Below are 20,267 nucleotides of genomic sequence, written 5' to 3'. Positions count from 1 at the left end.
ATCCATGAAATAATCTCATTATGTAGGTGGATCTCATTGATAGAAGCAGAGTCACCATATGAAAATAACTGCCTTTAAAAATAAGCATTTCCATTTAGCCTGGGATTAGAATCTTTGGTGTTTTCTGCTCATGCTGAATTTTTTATGTAATACATAGAGCAAATCATAGCATTTTCAAACTTTTATCAACATCTTTCTAGACTTAGTTGTGTGCTGGTAATGTTTGGCCTATTTTTGTGTTGCTCTGTTGTATGTAATTTCCCCTTCCTTTGAAAAACAAACAGGAGATCTCTCTATAAGGTAACAAGGCACAGAAAGTGCTTTATTCAGAAGGTTTGCTACAGCTGAATAATAAACATACTAATATCCCCTACTTGTCCCATTTTCATATACTCAAATATATGTATTTTAAGTGCAAGTGAAGGAGGAAAACAATGGATGGTTTAAGATTGTTAAATTATTTACTGGAGATTAAATTCCCTGAAAAAAGAAGAGAGAAGAGAAGCAGAATTGCAGGTCAGCAGTGTCAAGACATTCTGCATTGCTTGTCTTTATCATCATGCAGAATCTTTTTATTAAGGCAGTGCAGAAAGAATAGATTTATGGACTGAAGGTACGATCTTTCATATGTCCATATCCATCTGGATTGACAGTTCCTACCAACATGAATTTCCCAGGAGAGACAGTGTTACTGGTGTCAGTGGATGGCATCATTTACTTCAGTGTTCCATTATTAAATTGATAACAAGATAATTCCTCTGCTTCTCAGAGACATGACAGGTTTTACAATTGTTAACTTTCTTATTGCATGGGATTTGATGTTCTAGGTGGTTTTTAATAAGAAGCTTATTTTTATTTCAGTTCTGCAACAAATCAAAATTTACAAGAATGTACAGGAAAAGAGAAACCAGGCTGAGTTTACAAGGCATCAAAATCAGGCTGGTTTCCAGAGGGTTATTTTTATAGCACCAAATGTTTGTGCTCCCGTTGTTTTTCAATACTGCACATTTGAGTGTATTTGTGCAGTACAGAATGTTTGCTGTGCTTGTACTCCTATCTTGTACAGTGGGTGTTAAAAGTACACTGTACATTGGTAATTCTGGCTCTGTTTTTTTGAGGGGTATCATTTCATCAGCCAGTGACCATTTTGAAAAGCAGAGGTTAGTCACTAGTAGCACTGGATAGCACAAAACCTCCAAGAACTTTTCTGCTGGCTCAATGTGGCACAGCTGGGACTCATCCTCAACCTGATGCTGTGTAAGAGGCAGGGTTAGAGAGGAAGGCTGTTGGTGTGAGTCTTGAGAAGTGGAACATCTCCAATGGAACAACCCAAAAATCTTGTGTTGCTGTTGTTACTCCCTCACTGCCAGCTCTTTGCGGGCAGTCTGGCCACGGCCCGTATGTTTGACTTACACGTGTGAAGAGCTACAAGAAGTCCATCTGAAGGTGTTTTTTCCATGTAGATATTTACAAGGTTATTTATTGTGTCATGGAAATAGCAAAGGAGTGTCCTATAAACTATTCTTTGTGGACTTCTTACCAAGTACCTGGTGGCCCTGTGCTCTTGTAGCTGCACTTGGGCAGGACCTTCAGGAAGGGTTCTGAGCATGTTGGCTTGTTACGATGTGCGGGTGAGAGATGGTGTGGGGCAGAACTGAGTGAAGGTACCCCTCTTTCTGACAGATGGGGCATTGAATGCTGTGAAACAGTGATGCAGCTGCCAAGAAGTTCTCCTCTCCTTGTGTTTGTGTAGATGTAGGTGCCTTTTCCACTGGTGAGTGGTAAACTGAGCATCTTATTTTTGCCATTGCTCTAGAAAGATTGTGTCATCACTGCCAAACTCATTCTTACTAAATGCTTCCTGAGGAATTTTGATTTAAAATGTTTGAGTTTGTACAGACTGAGCAGGCCATGTGGCAAGGCTATACTGTGTTGTTTTAAAGGAAAAAATGTGTCTTGAAAGGAAGTTTGAGGTCTTTCCATCTGACCCAAACACAAATACCTTTTGAAGTTTAGCTTGATCAGCAGTAATTCTGTGGGTATTGAAATCTGGTTCTTAATAAAGTCTTCAATCTCTGCACCCCATCTTTAAAGACCAATTATCCTGTTCCTTATCTCTGCTTCCCAAACAAATAGCTGTTAAAAAACCCAGTCCTTCAGCCTTCTTGAAAGCTCCTCTTGATTTTACAGCTTTCAGGGGAGTGGTCTTTAAAGATGATGCTAAGAATCTCTTTCTACTTTTGCAAGGACTGTGCACTTAAAAAATAAAATACTGTGTCTTTTTGTCAGTGCTTGAGAAATCAGAGAGGGGTGCATGTTGTGACCAGCAGCAGTGTCTAAACAGAGCATCTATGGACATGATGCAGAGCTGCCCTCAAGTCTGGTGCAGCAATAAGAAGGTACAGGCAGGGAAGAGCAAGGAGAATTTATGGTGGCTGGTTTCCTGAAGTGCAGGGAGATTATGCACAGGCCTGGAAGAGGAGGTTCAGAACAGATACAGGCTCTGGCCAGTGTGTGATGACCAAAATAAATATGGTTATCACAGGCATGAGGATAGAAGATTGTGATTTCATTCTGTATGTTGAGAATTTTTCTAAAATTTGCAGGAATTGACAGTGTTCACATTTAAATCCAGATTGCTGAGACTTTTTTTTTCAGGCTGTTTGAGTGTACTGAAACTCCCTTACTCCCTGCAGTGCAGTACTGGACAAATGGTAATTGTCAACATAGAGTTTTACTGCTTTCTAGCTTTAAATAGATGTGACACAAACTAGACCCAGTTGTTTTGGTTGGTTTTTTTTTTTTTTCCCCTCCTTCTTCTTGTGCAGCCTCTTGCAGTGAATTCTGTGTGCTAGGAAAGAAGGATCACTTGAAAACGTACACAGTGGCAAACCTCATCCTTATTATTTCTTTTCATTCTATTGCATTCATGAGACATCCACATAGAGATAATGGATGAGGAAAAAAAACATTCACAAGGGAAATAGATTCTAGTTTAAGCTTCCAGGGGATTATTATAAACAGGGAGAAAAATATTTTAAGGATTATGAGAAGTACCTTGTCAGTGTTCTTTTAAGTAGAACAACTGCTAATGCATTAGTCACAGAATTGTGTGAAATGTAGCTTTTTACTGCTTTAGCTACAGTATATTCATCTTATAATGGTGTCCTAACTGGTACATTACATACCCTCCCTTTTCCACCTCCCTTCCCTCAAACAAAAAGCAAGTTTTATTGAGGACCTCTTTGTTCCATGAATGATCAGGAAAACGCTGAACACAGAACAGTGCGTGACGTTGCAAACGTGCATTTGTCCCTTTAGGGGCATTTGGAGAAATTGTCAGTCACGTTGTGTGGTGCCGGGGCGAAAAGCCCTTGTCTGGTGGCATCTGTCACAGTGATGGCCAGGGAGGGACAGAGTCTGCAGGGCTGCTGCCCTCCCCGGCGTGGGGAGGGGCAGCAGCATCTCCCACAACAGGCAAAATAGCAGTTTGGGTGGAGGAGAAGAGGGAACAGCCTATACCAGCTATGATTTTGCTCTGGAATAAGGAATGGGCCAGGGGTCCCACTGTGCTTCAATCATGCACAGTTTGCAGGCAGCCCACACTCGAGCTATGACAAAGCTGCAATTTAGTCAACCCTCATTTACCACTTACCACACTTTAGCAGCAGCTTCATTGTAAGATCTGTCAGGAGTCTACTTTTTAAGCTGGGAAGCATGTGCAGCCTCACACTTGTGGCTCAAACCACTGTAATTAGCTCACGTCGGGTTGCCACTGAAAATCAGAGGAATCAAGAGGAAGGATGTGCTCTCTGCAGATGCTCCTGGGCAGGGCCATGTGCTGGACTTCCATGAGATAGCAACAGTTTGGGGCTATTAAATTTGCAGGGTTGGTAATGTGGTACATGGCATTGTAGGTACTGAAAATATGAGTGAGAAGAGACTTAGAAGCTGAAATGTGATACAGTTCTCATTTATTACTTTCCAATAAAACCTCTGCCTGTTATCACTTGTAATTCTTACTTTGTTCTTGCTATTCTCTGTTAGGTAGTAGGAGATAATAGTCTGTATTTTCTTTATAAATTTCCATGTGTGATTTTAGGAGTAGATCCCAACCTCAGGCATCACCGATAATTCCCCTAAATGTTCACACATGACAGTGATTATTTCTTTTTCTTGGGCACTGAATCCAAATGAAAAGACTGTAAAGGTGTTTTGGGGAAAAAGTCACTTGAGACAGGACAGTTTTGTTAGCACAGAGTGCTGGGGGATATTCTTCCACTTAGGAAATAACTTTATTTTCAAGTTCTAAGAGAACACTGGGGGGGGGGGGGAAACATAAAATCCCAACTATTTTTAAATTTTCATTATTCACTCTGAGATCATGGCTTTCCTATGAACAGTCATGGCAAAAATGTAATTTTTGTTTTCAGTTACTTTTTGTTGTAAACCACTGCTTCTGTCAAAAAGTATGGGCTTAATTTTAAATATGAATCCTAAAACTAATCAATATTAAATAAACATGTTGTCTTAATTAACAGCTCTTTGAAACATCACAGATCATGTTCCTCCTCTTTTGTACACTCCCAGCAGAATTTTCAAATTTCATTAGTAACACTTGATGTAACCTAACTCAACTACTTATGAATCTAGTCAGCTGCCCTTGTTGTCTTACAGCTTTCCCCAATGAAAAATTCGGTTTGTTTTAAAGCTCAATTGTGCAGATTTCTGATGTACTTTGGATTGTGACTGCAGCTGTGAAAATCCTTATCATGTTGTCCGTGTCTGAGCTGCTGGGTTGTTTTTTTGCTTTAGTTGGTTTATAAAAAGCATGAAATTGACAAGTTACAGTTTCTAGATAAACTCCAGTTGCTTTAAATTTTTCTCATATATAATTTCTTAGACAGATTTTTTCACAATTTTTGCTTTTAAAGAATTAAAGTCCTTTAAAAAAGATTTCTGTTTATTTCCAGAGCCCTCAATATATCTTGAATATTCAAATAGACACAGAGCAGATTTTTTTCATTAACATTTGACCTATACAGCTATATAAGATTTTTCCCTATTTAAAAAATTATGGTATAGGAGAGAGACTCTTTTTTCCTGTCAGAGGGGAATTAACGCGTGGGCAGTAATGATTGTGTGTGCTTAATGAAGAGTTTGGTCTTATATTTATGCCAGAGGTGAGCACAAATGGGCACCTGCAGGCAAGGCAGGCACTTCATCAAACACTTCCCTTCTCACCAGACTGCCACCCTGCAAACAGCAGCCAGAAGGGTGGGTGGGTGGGTGGGCAGTCTGCAGGTAGGTGGGCTCATTGTAGAGACTCATCAGAGCAAAACAATGGAAATAATGAAGATGATACATGGTATTTCTTTTTAAATTAATAGAATGTAACCTCACCATGTCTAATTTTCTCTATACCTGCCTTACTTTCCAAAGTGTGTTTCCCACCCATCTGAAGATACTAAATATCTCCTCCTCCTTATGTAGATAATTTGGGAGTTTACAGTTTCCAGCAATTGTGTGTGTTGGACAATTTTTCTACACCATGCTTTTCAGTATTTATTTGAAATGAATGAGTCATTAACCCTCAGCATTATGGGAAAGTTCAAGAGAAGTGTTAAAATGAGGGGGTGGCAGATTAAGCCAACCCTAGATATTAATGAGACAGTAAAACTTGTTTGGAAAACAAGAAGATTAAAATCAAATCTCATTACCTGTCAATCAAACTTTCATGTGAAAGTTTCATGTAGAATGGCCAAATAAACAAGAGCATGGCCAGACATTTCTCTATTCTCCTCTCCTCGTGTTTCCTGTGAACACAGACTGTAGACTTCTATTTTCTGATTTAACCTTTTAGCTGCTGCAATATAGTTTTCTGTTGCATTTTTTCTTCCAAACATCATCCTTCTAAGTTCTTCATGCAGGAATTTCTGGGCTGATTTCTCTGCTGATCTTACCTCAAATATATCAACTTCAGAATTTCAACCTTTGAGTCCAGAGCACATGATTTTATTTTAGTCTTAAATGGAAATTAGCACTGTCACTTGTACTGGGTACTGACCAGAGGAGTAGTTAACATTCATTTAACAGTAAATAGCACTGTATGCAACTGGTACATTGTGTGTTTAGGTGCTCCCCCACACCCTGAAGAATCCTGTTAGATTTTATTTTACCTAAAAACATGAACCTCAGGAAATATTTTAGAGGGAGCAGCAGCTAGAAGCAGAAGCTGGACTTGAAAGGTGCTCAGTGTAATGAAAAGGAATGGCAATTACACAGAATAGCTCTGAGGAGCTGGGGCCAGTAGAATGTGCGTCATGGGATAACAAAAGCTGGAGTTTCCCTGGGCCATTCTCCCAGTCCTGCAGAATTTCCCCACATCCTGAAAGTCTCCTCCCAGTTGCCTCTGGGACACAAAATAGTTCTGGCTGTCTTTCACTGTCCTAAAGTTGCATGGTAAGAGACTCCAGGGTCTGGATTTGATGCGTCCTGGATTCCTGAAGTCAGCTGGAATATTGTGTTCATACACTGATGTCTTACCTACCTCTAAGTAGTCAAAATGCTTCTGTCATTTGTATTAATAGTAAATAACCTCCTATTAATAACAAATAGTATTAATACCTGTTAATAGTAAATAACAACTTCATTCCTCAGACCTCAAGAACAAGTATGTGTGACAGTTTTGTGGTTGGCCCTGTGTGTAGACAGACTTTGTGCTCACTGTGTCACACAACAGAGAGAATGCACATGGATAGACGTTCTTTAAAACCCAGGGATATAATAGATGAGTTTGTTCACTGTTTCTTGTCCCCAGTGAGGTCTGCAGCTGTATTTCACTCTCTAGCTCCTGGCAGACAGCTGGTAGTTCCCATATGCAGGCTGTGCAGTTCATGTCTAGAGTCACAGTAATGTACAGTATTAAAATAATATATATATGCTCTTTCCAGGTTCTGATTGCCAGTATCATGTGCAGCTATAACAGGGAAGACTGGACTGAACTTTCAAAAATGGCTCAGGTAATGGTTTCCTAAATGTGTTTCCACATATATATTTTTTAATTCTCTTTGAAAACAAGAGCTGCAGTAAGGAATTTCTTGAAAGAAATAGATTCAAAGTGAAAAATGAGAATTTAAAAGATGTCCATTATAATTTGTTTTTTCTGTGTTTTCATTAAAATGATGGAAATGTAAATATAAAGGAAATATTTTCCATAAAAATGGTCCCTCGGATTTTTAAGCAGTACCTGGAAAGCCTTTAGTCTTTGAATCTATATACTTTTTATTTGCATTTTAAGCAAACTGTATATTATGACAGATGCCCTGATAAAATTTAATTCTACCTTTGAGAGCCCAACTTGATCTTACCTTGCCTAGAGCCACACTAGTTTGACAGCACCAGAAGAAATTTTGAATATAAAACTCTTGAATATTTAAAGTATAAAGGGCTCATTTAATGCTATTCTAGTTTTAATACAGACTTTCAAAAATGATATCTGAGAAAGTCAGCATATATAACAGCAGTCAGCAGGCTTTCTATAATATAAATCCAATCTTACATAAATGCAAACAGACTATGCACCTGAAATTTCTATTCAGTTTGAGGAAAAAACTATTTAATAACATGTACCTGTGTCCATAGGGAGTAGTATAAGAAATACTTATTAGGAATGCACTAATTTCATTCAGAAATTAGTATCTATAGCTGAATATAGGAAAGGTGTCTATATCTGAATGGAAAGCAAAGTTATTACGTTTAAATTAAAGTGTGTTTTCCACATAAAGTATCTAGAGGAAATTAAAAGCATAGTATTAACAAATTTAAGTAAAGAAAAAAATTACCTTGTCATTATTGCTAGCACTACCTCAGATTTAAATGTTTAAATTATAAATATGCTTTTATATATGATGGGTAGAGATGTGTATATTTTGAATTTGTGTTTTCATATGGCAGAATGTTTGGACATCACTGTCGCTTTATTCAGTGTCCTAAGCCCTCCTGTGGTTATGTAGGGTGACACTTCTCGATTTTCTTTGAGCATTTTAAACCTATGAGGAAAAAAGTCACTTTGGGGACTTAGGGAAGAAAAATTAAATATTTTCAGTAGTTAGCTTGGTGATCTTCAACGCTACTTCAATTTATACCTGTATTTACCTAATTGACCATGAAATCATATTTTGAGATCTATGCTTGACAGAAGCAGTGCCACTTTTAAACTGATTGGGATGAATGGCTTTACTGTGCCATTTGCTCCTGTTTGTTTAATCCGGTGGTACTGCTACCCAACTTTAAGACACACATTTCCAATCCGTGCTTGTATTTATGTTACCCCTTTAGAAAAGAAGTGGTTCTTTAAATGCAGCCAATGATGTGTAACCTATGTGATAGAACATTCTTCTGGGAAGTAGCTGTTGGTGTCTGCCCTGTGGAGAGCAGCACTAGTTTGGGGCGCCCTGGAGCGTGCAGCTGAAGAGCAGGGATGTTCAATCACACACATATGATCCTGCCTAGGAGGTAATAGATGTGGCTTTCACAAGAGCAGGAGCCCCAGCAGGTACCACAGTGTCTCAGCAGGAGGACGACCTATTCATCCAAAAGGTCAGCTTGTCAGGGGGGCCGACAGCCCCGGCATGGCCAGGCTCGCGGGGCCGGCCGGAGCGGGGAGGGTTCCTGGGAGTGATGGATGGCTTCTCCCTGCTCACGCACTTTGGGAGCTGCTGAACCATGGCCACACAGCAGGCAAAGTTACTCCAGTTCAATAAGCAAAACAAAATGCAGATGCAGAACAAAACCCTAGTTAGAGCCACTGGAAGGCAACAGGAGAGATGTTCGTGTCAGGCTGGAGCAGTTCAGAAAGGAAGAGGAGCGTGTCTGTGTGCTGCCCTGGACAGCTCGGCTCCTTCCCCTTTTAATTGTAACTAATAGAGGACAATGAACAGGAATTAGCATGACTAATATGTTTGTTTAGACTTTTTTTTTTATTAACCTCTTGTTCTTCAGAAACAAATTTACTTAATGATGAAAGCTATGGCACAGTACAGGTGCCTGCAGAAAATCTGGAGACTGAATCCATTAAAGTAAAAAGGAAACATTTATTACTGAGTTACAGTTCTTCTGAGCACAGCCACACCTGTGTAACACTGCCTGCCAAAGCTCTCAGTGCTGCTCTTAGGCCCTCTAATTACATTTAATTTTTTAACATTTTCCAGACCCAACTCTTTATTCTGCTCCTATCTTTTTACTTTGTTTTTTACTCTAATTCCTTAAGAATCTTTGGAAACCACATCAGTTTTTGAAGTTTTTATCTCTAACAATCAACATGCTTCTTTTCTAGGGTATCATAACCATAGCTTTTTTCTCGTAAAAAAGAAAAATAAGTCAAATGTCTGAAGAAATCTATTTAACATGAACAGTAAATGCTACAGGAAAGAGTACATAACTTGAAATTAATTTTTCTTTTTTTGTCCTTCCACATGTTCTATAGGTTGCTGGTGCTGATGCGCTGGAGTTAAATTTATCGTGTCCTCATGGTATGGGGGAGCGAGGCATGGGACTGGCCTGTGGGCAGGTAGGACTGTAACCACAATCTATTTAATGTCTCTCCAGCAATCCTGCACTGCCACACTGATAGTTACACCTCAGGGGGCAAGACACAAGCTGCAGATTACCAGCTTGAGATTTTTAGGTTGAATGTGTTTAAATATTTATTGATGAGAGGGAAAAAAAAAGAAGCTGAGAATGTACAAAATGCTTAGTTTTGCTGAGAACAAAAATGCATTATGTATTTGACAAGGAATATGATGAAAACAAATAATTTCAAAAAAGCACTTAGAATTTGTTGATTTCCATTTCAGAGCCCTGTAGATGTCTTTTAAATCACAAGCTAGTAATTACTGCATATATCTGTAAGGAATTTGAAAGACACGAGATATACACGCATTTCATTTCACAATTTTTAACATATGAACCTAACTGTATTTCAGAATCACAGAAGAGTCCATACATTCTGGTAGTACCATGTACAGATAACACCTTCTGTTGTAAGAGCCTGTGTTCTGTTACCTATAGATTTGGTGGTGTATACGGTTGAGATTGGAATTATCCATGCCTGATGTCTCTGCCATGTAGAAATCTGTTGCAGAGTTCATCAGTACGTCCCATGACTTCAGTTAGGAGAATGTGTGTTGTTTCACCCAAGGAAAGAAAATACACACATACAAACCCTAATTCTCATACTATACCTTTTTGAACTTTGTGGATTTTTGCATGTTTTGGTCATGGCTTCAAATTTGGTTTGGCTCTGAAAAATGCCCAAATATGGTGAATTGAAAGTCTCTGAAAAATCTTGGTTCACAGACTACCAGGAGAGATTTTCTAGAGTTTGACCATCAAAGTTTCCAAATTATGAAGCCTGTTTGATTTCCCATCTTAATACATTTTGGGGACAGGGAGAAGAAGAGGAGGAAGGGGATGCAGAGTGGGAATCATGATTACGTAGCCTAAAACTGACACATTATTATTCACCTGGCCCCTTTGTAGAGGGCTAGTAAGCATCTTAATTCATCCTCCCTTGCTCAGTTAAACACAAAACTAATAAGACCTGAGGTGTAGTTGGGTAACTAAACCATTCACTTTCTAAAACTAGGGAGGCACTAGGAGCTGTAATCAGTGCAACACTTCAGGTGGACACACTTCAAGTATAGCTTTATCATAGCAATAGTGTCAGGCACAGTGCCCTGGGCATTTTGTTGTTTTCTGTGAACAAAGTTATGTCAATCTAGTCCCTGCTGTAGATTATTATTTTGAATGATAGTAATCTGGATTTTTTTTATGGACAGTGATCGTTTACTGAAATTGTGATTAAAAATGGGAGGGAATCATAAAAGCCCTCCAGGATAACACTAGCAAAACAGTAGTAGTTATTATTATTTTTTCCCCTGAATTGCATCCAACAACAAATTGCTATTTTAGCCAGCTTTATAAGTTTTTGAAGAAATTCCCTCCCTTCAGTCTGCAGAGCATACCTCAGTAGTTTGGCGTGTCCCTGCCTTGGAAGGCAGAACTCTGTGGAAGGTGCAGTCTGGCCAGGGAGAGCCCTGGAGGTTCCAAACTGAAACAGGCTCCTTTCAAGCATGGGGTTTTTTTTTTTTTTTTAGGTATGTGTTATTTCCAGCTCTCAGTGGTTGGAGTAATGTATGCATGTGAAGTTGCTTAGATGTGTAGTCAGTAGGGAGCTGTCTGGCTACATGAGCTTTTACATATCTTTCAGCTATTGTAAAATCAGAGAAGCAAATGCAAAATCTGAGCACTCAGGGCTATCGTGTGGATTTGTGACTCTCCATGGAGGAGATCAGATCCATGAAGAAGGAAGATTACTTTACATATACATATATATTTTATAATAATAATATTTCTGTCTTCCCCACACAGTATGGATATTCTTTGGAATCTTTAATATATACTACTCTTGCTTAAACATTTTCCTGTGTTTTCTTATCTGTCTTACCAAAATGAGAGCTCAGAAAAGAATCAACTTCTTTAGATGAATAAATGAATAAAACAAGCCATGTTTAGAGAGGCAGATCCTGATCTTCCTCAGAGTTGGTTAAAATTAAATTATAGTGATTTTAAATGTAGATTATTGAAGCAAAGGATGAGGATAAACTGGATTAAGTAGTGATATGTGCAACAAGATTTATCAGTAGCCCTTCAGGGGGCTTCCATGTGTGGTGGCCCCTGGAGACTCCATCAGAAGATACAAAAATGCTAGATAGTATTTTGGTATTTTAGTATTATTTTTTTCTTCCCCCAGAGCTGAAGTCAAATAGGTCGTACACGGGTGGTGTGGGGAAGACAGGGCTCAGATATGGTCTGGAAAAAAAACACCACTCAATATCTAGAAGTCAGGGCATGAGGCTTTGAGAGGCAGAGCAGCTTTCCTGGCTGTAGAGTGAAGCAGGTTTTCTTAAATCTTTTTGATAACATAATCCACATCTTCATAGGAATTTTTTTTCAAGGATTAGGTCTCTTTCATGCCTAAGCACCTTAAATCCTCAAGAAACTACAGAAATTGCTGAGATGAAGAATAATGGCGGAAAAATGTGTACTTTTTACTATTTATAATGTCTAACATGTTCTGCCTTTTTGTTGTTGTTTAAAAAAAAAATGGAAAGGAAAGGTTAATTACACTGTCTACTTTTTCTTCTCATTCCAATTCCTATGGTGTGCCCACAGGGTAAGTGTATAAATCTGGGAACATCAGATTTTTTTTTTTCTCTATCCTATTTTGTTGTCTAGTATCAAACGCTTTCACTGTTTTTGATCAACCACAAATTAAAAAGGATCCTGGTATATCCAAATCATATATACAAAAATCAGTACTAAGTATGGCTGTTTGTTTTATGCTGAATTACAGTTCTCAGCTTTTATTTGATTTTAATTCCAAGTCATTAGTGCAGACACTCTGGCGCCCAAACAGCGTAGCTAGCCAGAGGGTAATATTTAGAGGTATCTGTATTGATGCCAATAAGTTACTTAAAGCTGGTTCTGTATAAAATGTCAATTATATTTACTAATGCTGATTAATGATAATAAAGTTAAGGTTTGTATTATTTTGTAACAATCTGCAATGGTATAAAAGTGGATATCGTTAAAAATGGTAATAGAATTTGTTATTAAGTTTACCAGCCCTAATGCACAGATTTTCCTTGAAACAGATAACCTATATGTACAAAACATTTAATAGCAAACATAAAGACAACATGGTGAACAGCAGATTATTATAAAATGACAGAGTCACTTTCCCACTATAGTTCAATCCTGTAGTAATCTTAACATAAAATTATGAAAATAATAAATCAAGCATGTGAGATGGTAGCACTTGTATTTCAGTGTCTTAACTTGAGATGCACTTTTTGTATTTGTGGTGCACTTTGTGTCCTTCACTGGAAACCATGCAAAGATGTTTTAATTTTCTTTTCTTACTTATCCTTCTAAAAAGTGGCATTGAATATTCAGAATTATTAATGTCATGTGAAACCAACAAATTTAAGTGTTTGTCTTTTTGATTTTGGTCTAAAGGTCAAAATTATCAGTCAGTCTCCTTGGCCTAGTGGGCAGTGAAAAACAACAGAGCGAAGGAAAGAGCAGCTTACAACTACCTGACAGGATGTAACAAGGTGCTGCAAGAGTAGCTACAAAGAGGAGAAGATTATTCTCTGTTATGTCAGATGATAGAGCAAGGGGCAAATTGCAGGCTGAATGTTTCAAACTGTGCATTAGGAAAAGAATTCCCTAACAAGGTGATGCAGATGAGGACTATATTGTCTGGTGGAGCTGTGTACTCTCCATCTCTGGAGTTTTTAGGGCTCAGGCAGGCAAAGCTGTGGCCAGCCTCACTGGTGGTGGTGTTAGTGCCAGTGCAAGTGGGACCTTCCAGTACCTGCCCTCCTGGAGTCCATTCAGACAGCCATTTCTGTGGATTTACCCTCTTCAATTCCTAACCAAAGGCACTGTATTCTTTGTACCAGGAATAGGAAATGAGTACCGTATAAAAGGACTTGGTTGTTCACTTGCAGTGAGATAATCAGTATGAACAAGGTCTCAAGCCAAAAGCTAATCTCATATTCAAAGATCTTAGCCTTAGTGCTATAAGCAAATATTGCAGAAGTTAATAGCATCCTGGTGTATAACTATTTCTCATTAATTAGTCATACCTTCTAACCCCCAAAATAGAAAAAAATCTTTGCTTATCTCAGCATTTAAGCTCTAGGTTTGGGAAATTATTTAGGGTTTTTTTAGCTTCTATTAAAGAAGGAATGTATATGTCTCTTGTGAGCAATGAAATCCAGATTCTGGTGGTTTAACTATTCAGATCATATGTAAAATGAACTTGCTTTGTGGTTCTTTTCTTAACTTTGTTTTCATTTTGCTTCACTTGTACTTGCTACAGTGTCTGCTGCTGGCTGTGCTTATGTTTATTGCCTGCAATTAGGAGGCAAGTTTCATAAAAGCCTACATTGCCTCATTCAGAGGACGACAAATCTGTCAAAAACAAAAAGAAAAAAAACCCCAAAGCCCTGGTTACTCTGCGAAGATGAGAGCTGACTGCATGGCACAATTAGATTTGCTCTGCTGTACCTTGGAAATGGGAAAGACGAGGCTGCTTTTTAATTGAAGTGCACAGCGTAGCACGCTAATTCGCTGTTGCTCTGCCAGCAAGGAGCTTGAAGTATTTTAAATAAATGATGCCCCAAACAGAATTTGATTATATCTGTGTTCATGTGACATTCTACTATCAGCCTACAATAATATGCTGGTTAAGTAAAATTCATTGAGTCCTGCAGGCAGTATTAGTTCTCGCTCTTCTCTTCTGTATCAGTTATTGCAACAAATTAATGCAAAGTACAGCAGAGTGGTGCTACACTGGGCTGTAGCAGGAGTATGGACATCGTCACCCAAAATCCAGTATAAACCAGTGTGAGTGAGGTTCGTGCTGGTGTTTGCGGTAGAGTTTCAGGATTCGTACATCTTGTTGTTCTCTTGCATTGGCCACTGTCATTCATTTTGGCTGGTTCTTCACAATATAATCCTAGCTGATCTCAGTGTCTTTGCATCTGCCACTGCCCTCTCTTGATTTGGGGCATGTCTTAACTAAATGACCTCTTTCAGTCAGGTTTCTCAGAGTCCAAACTTTTTCAAAGGCGCTGTAAATTCCATAAAACTGGATGACTGGGGAGAGGAGGGGAATTGCCTGCTGCCCAAGCAAATGGCTATGAAGAGGAGCCTTGGTAGTTCAACTGAGGGAAAAGATCAACAGAAGCAAGAAATTCAGCTCCTGAGAAACAAGCATCCCTTGGCTGAGGCAGTGATGCTGTTACTCTGTGTGTGCAGGGATGTGCTGCACTGGGCATTGTTTGGCTGGGAGGGAATCTAGGATGTGCAGGGAGAAGGGATGCTGCTGTTACCTGCTTCAACTCCTACAAATGTAAACATAAACATACTTTTTCACAGATCAGGAGATGTGTTTTGTGGACTTAGGTTCATGGTCCCACACTGATCATGGTCCAACATCATCCTTTATGATAATTTGGTTTTGTTGGTTTTTTGGATTGGTTTTTAATCTTCTCTGTTGTCAGATGTCTCTTTCTTTTCTTTTTCTATTTCTTCATTCTTCAGAACTCTCCTCATAAACTAAACCCTCTTGCTGAGTTCCTTTCAAAGTAAAAATTGATTCATGAGCTATTTCACTGGAAATCTGAGCAGGAAAAGCTTGCTGGCTTTATGGTCACTCCTGGGTAGGTGACATCATTCACCTTCCTCCAGTACCTGAGAATTCATTTCTTTTATGTTTTCATTGCAGGATTCAGGTGTAATTAAATATTGTGATTTAAATTAATTTCTTGCATGCGTCCTTTATGTCCTCCCTCATGTATTCTATCTTTTAAAAGGAGACAATACTTAATAATGAAGTACGACAGTTAATTGGTGTTTTGTCTGAAGAATTCTGCTTTTTATACACTCAAGGAAAAATGAAAGAAATGAATTGAAATGCAAAGTTTAATAAATTCATCATCAGAACGCTATTCTGTAATTTCAATATTGTGGTTTGACAACATTTAATCCACTGTTATTGCTTTGAAGGATTTCTAATTGAATTACTCAAAAGACAAAATGGAAAATAAAAAGGGATTATAAATTCGGCAGTAATGTTAACAGCCATACCAACTTGCTGAAAGTTTTTAATTACATGCTATAGCTGTTAATAAGGTTTGAAGTTCTGTTTTTGTGTGGTGAGTTATATTTATGTAAGGAAGGCATTCTCTACAGAATGTATTTCCTTAGCAAATGTAAAAGTGATTCTGTTTCCTTGAAAATCATGAAGACATGAAAGCTATTTGGCTTTACCCTTAATTTTAATTCTTACTATGATGGAAGCGTTTCTGTTGAAATTCACATTACAGGTGACAGATGTCACAGAGAAGGTTAGTTTAGTCACAGTATCAGTGACCTGGCACTGTTTGGCTGTTTTAATGATGTTGCTGTCGAGCAGGACGGGAACAGAGAACTCCAGATCAGAAGGCAAAGAAAATGAGCTCTGATTTATTTCAAATATACTGCTCTATATATAGAGAACATCGAGAAGATTAATTTCATTGGTCTTAGAGTAAAAACATCTCACACCATTGGTGTGCAGTGAATGACGCACAGCGGCAGAACATATCTATAAACAATGTGAATAACAAGATAGATTAGAGAATTATTTACATTCTTTCTCAACTGTTTCCCAGGCTCTTGACTGGTTAGAAAACCTTTCTCTTTCTTTCTGACTGAGCTGAGAATATCCACAAATGACACTTCAAGATTTTGACTGTTTTAATGACACTTCAGTAGCCTAACAGCAATGAAATATATAGTGAATGCTTCCTATAAAGGAACAACCCTTTTTTTTTTTTTTTTTTCTTTTAAACAAAATAGCAACCTATACTTGTTCTTGAAATTGTATTTTAATGCCCTGAGATGTTTTCAGAAGAGGGAAATGTAGAAAACAAATGCTCAGGCCCTGTGGAGTGCCTTTGAATATGTGATTGCACCATGAAGTATTGTAGTTTTTTGTAACCATGATGTCTGTTAAACAGGATTTACTGGAAACAAAGTGATTACCAACAAATAACTGTGCAGGTAAAATAAAATATTTTAAGATTGTTTATCTTGGTGCACATTAGTAATTTCTTGTGTCTGTGGTTGCAGTTTTATGCCAGTGTTTGATAAAGTTAATTGGCAATATATTAACTAGTATCTTCACTGCCTACACAAGAGTTTTCAGGATTAGACTCATATTTCTTTAAATTTTGCCTCAGCTCCTAGGAAAGTTAGTTTGGGAAGCTTGCTCTTTACAGTAGCCAAATCTGAATACGTGCCCACTTAACGACCATTTTAAAACTGAGTGGCAAATTCTTCTCAGAGCATAGGTTTTAAATTCCCTAGTTTTGTGTTTCAAAGGTTTATGCTTTCCTCAATTATTTAGTTTATTCTGCCTAATTATTATAGGAAAGGACAGAGCTTGCCTACCTGACCACAAGAGAAAGCTATTTGTAGCTGCAGCCTTCACATATTAGAGTTCTGTGCTTCCCTTTAGAATATTTCACATATGACGTAAACCTAATCAAACCCTTATGCCTTCTAGCAGGTGACCTCTGCATGAACTAAAGAGCTCAAATATTTTTTAATCATGCTGCATACCACTTTTTACAGTGCTACGAGAAACATTATTTTGGCTGGCTAGAAACAACCAATATAAATATTTTGTTCTGTCAGGGGTAAAAAGGCATTTTTATTAGTCAACACTTTACGTAGACCAGCACTGTTAAATAAATCTTTCCAGTCAGTGTGTCCAAGAAGTTTACTAATGGTAAAGGTGCAGTTTTGTATTTTTCACTTGGAATATTTAAGCCCAGTTGATATTGGAACAAATAATCTGGTAATTTGGACTGCCAACTGTGCATAAACCTTTCAGTTCAACTATTAGTGATCTTTATTCTGGAAAACAAAGAAAATATCTGACTTAAATGCCTTTTATATTGCATTAAAATCAATAGCTGTAAATACTTATTGCTGAAGTTTTAACAGACCTATCATAATGAAACAAAAGGACTATTTTCCCTATCATGTAAGATAACTATAAGCAAATATAAAATGTCTTCTAGTTAATTTTTAAATTAGAAAGTTTTCTAAAAGAGATGTTTCTTCTGTTGCTCAGAATTATTTTTAAATTAAAAATAAGTGAAACAAAGCCCAAAGATTCAGAATAAGGAAAAACACTATGGCTCAACCACCTTCACAGAGAGAGAAATCTGTTTTCAAAACAAATTCAGTTATTTTCCTCTTTGTGCTGGGGAGAAAACAAAAAGCTTTTCTGTAATTCGAAAAAGGAGAAATTACAAAGCTGAGTAAAGGCAGCTACCAACCTTTCAAGTCTCAGTTGTGCTTGATCTTGACATCACTCTAATTGCTGTTCTTACTCCCAACACAAATATATGTTTTTTACTTTCCTATACTGGTCAATCAAAAATCTCCAGCTCATTTTTGACCTTGTCTGCACATGGGTTTCCAGTCATGAGGTGCAGCATTATCCAGAAGGGGTGTAGGAGTGCCATGCTGCTAATAAGATGTCCAAAGAGGATCTCCTACACAGCACTTTGATAAATGTGTTCTTCAGTTTGGATGCTGACCTATGTTAAAATTGGCAGCTTTTAGATTAGATAAGTGAAAACCTATTGGAGTGGGTTCTTTTTGTTTGGATTATTTTTGTCTGTTTTTTGACATACATAAAGCATCATTCGTTTGTGCATCTCTAGTGAGTACTACAATAAAGAAACACTGTAACAAGGTACTTTTCCAATTTTTTAAAATAAAGTTAGGCAATCAAAGGTTATTTGTCTTGGGCTTTTAACATCTTTCAAAGGTTCTAATTAAAGAGCTGACATAGGGAGAAATAGTTGTGATACTAAAGGGGAGTAAGAAAGAAAAAGGAGAAAGGGATCTGCTAAAATTGAAAAATTTTTTGATATTCTGATTCTGCAGAAATCCATTATATGTCTTTTAAGATTTATTTTGTTATATGCTTTCAAATTTAAAGTTTCTTTTTTGTGTAGACTAATTTGTTCTTTCAGTTTTTCAAAGTAGTCTGAGAAAAGCCTGTGAGTCCTTTGAGAAGTAGGAGCCCCAGTCTCTTGTTGGCTTTTCTCAATGCCTGTGTTATCTCTCTCCATATCAACAGGGTCTCAGAGTTACGACTTCTCAGTTCAGCCATGCCCAAAACCTGGACCTAATCCAGAGTGACTTGATTTAGCCCAGTGACACGTTGGTATCACTGGAAGAAAAGGAGAATCTCAATCAGGCTCCCCCGAGTGGAACTTGCAGTGACAGATCTGAAGGAGTAGCTGATCAAATTTTGACACCTTGCTTGCAGCTTTACTTTAAATTAATAAAGTCCAAGCATCTAAGAATGGAGCTAGGTGACAGGAATTTTTTAGTTCTTATAACTTACCACAGGAGAAAGAAAGTTCAATCAGGTCTCTCAATTCTCACTTAGATTTTTACTTTAGCAAAAACATTATGAATCGGGAGTCATTACTCTCTGTAAGGTTTGGGTTTTTTAAAATTAAATTTAAAGATAAATATATGTCTTTACAAGGTCTTCAAATGGTAATGTTTTTGCCTAATTGATAATCTGTAAACAAAAGAAAGAATATAGTCTGCAAAAATGAATGGGAATTTTCCAAGCTATACTTCTACATCTTAATATGCAGTATTTTGTAAGCAAAAATATGCTTGTTTCACTAGTAGGACATGCTTAGTTATGTAAGGCATATGATATCATCTCAGTTTAAAAATATTAGTTTTTGTTCAAATTATAAAGATAATATTTTGCTGTGTAAAAACAACATAAATGTTTTCATTTACTTAGTAGACTTGTTTCAAAATTCTTTTTTAAAAGAAAGGAGCATTTTAGAGTGTGTAAGAGAGTAGAAAATAAGTATGTCCTTGAATTAAATCAGTGAACAATAGTCACAGTGCACGTCGTTGCTATGGTAGTTTAGTGAAATGGTAACTATGTGGAATTTGCTTAATTTTTCTCATCTGAATCTCTGATCTTTTAGAAATGCTTCCAAAAACCCCACCTCTACAACCTCCCTTCACATTGAAAAGACCTCTTGTTTAAAAGTGCAAATTAATTAATAAAAGCTGAAGGCTTAAGTGGGATGAAACATTTTTATTCTCATATAACGAAATATGAAATTATTTATGTTTGGATTAATTACTATCCTGAATAGGATTTTCCTGTACCATTTTATAGAAGATATTTAATGAGATTTTGAAGTCTGGGAGGTTGGTTCTTTTGGGTTTTTTTTTTTTTTTTGCTAAAGTAGTATATCTTGGATCTTATGACAAAAAGCAATACAGTATTGACTGGAAAAGAGTCCTGAATTCTATCATTATCTCTAAAAGTTTATTGTGTGGCATTGGTTTCACATCACATCACATCATGGATTCTTGCTGGAGGGATATAAGCTCTCAACCAGCAGCTACATTTTTGTGAGGCTGTCCAGGCTAACCCAAAGCCTCTGATGTAATTTAGGCCAGTTTTTTTAATTTTTCCTAATATATATAGATAGCTTCACATACAACAGTGAAAACTGTTATTCCTGCCTTAGGTTAAACTGCTTCATTTCTTTCTTTTTGACAGCTGTGGTCAATAGATG

At 37.4% G+C, this 20,267-nt stretch overlaps 1 protein-coding gene across 1 annotated transcript in view; it reads left to right on the top strand.

The window, feature by feature from the left end:
* Positions 1–20,267, top strand: part of DPYD (dihydropyrimidine dehydrogenase) — a 339,118-nt gene that overhangs the window by 221,856 nt on the left and 96,995 nt on the right. The window contains exons 15-16 of the mRNA XM_053950943.1: positions 6,954–7,022; positions 9,488–9,571. Of these exons, the coding sequence (XP_053806918.1) occupies positions 6,954–7,022; positions 9,488–9,571 (153 nt within the window). The remainder of the gene's footprint in view (positions 1–6,953; positions 7,023–9,487; positions 9,572–20,267) is intronic.

This window comes from Vidua chalybeata, chromosome 9, assembly GCF_026979565.1.
Source record: "Vidua chalybeata isolate OUT-0048 chromosome 9, bVidCha1 merged haplotype, whole genome shotgun sequence".
Lineage (NCBI taxonomy): Eukaryota > Metazoa > Chordata > Aves > Passeriformes > Viduidae > Vidua > Vidua chalybeata.
The sequence above is the reverse complement of the archived record's forward strand: the minus strand, read 5'-3'. Positions and strand labels throughout refer to the sequence as shown.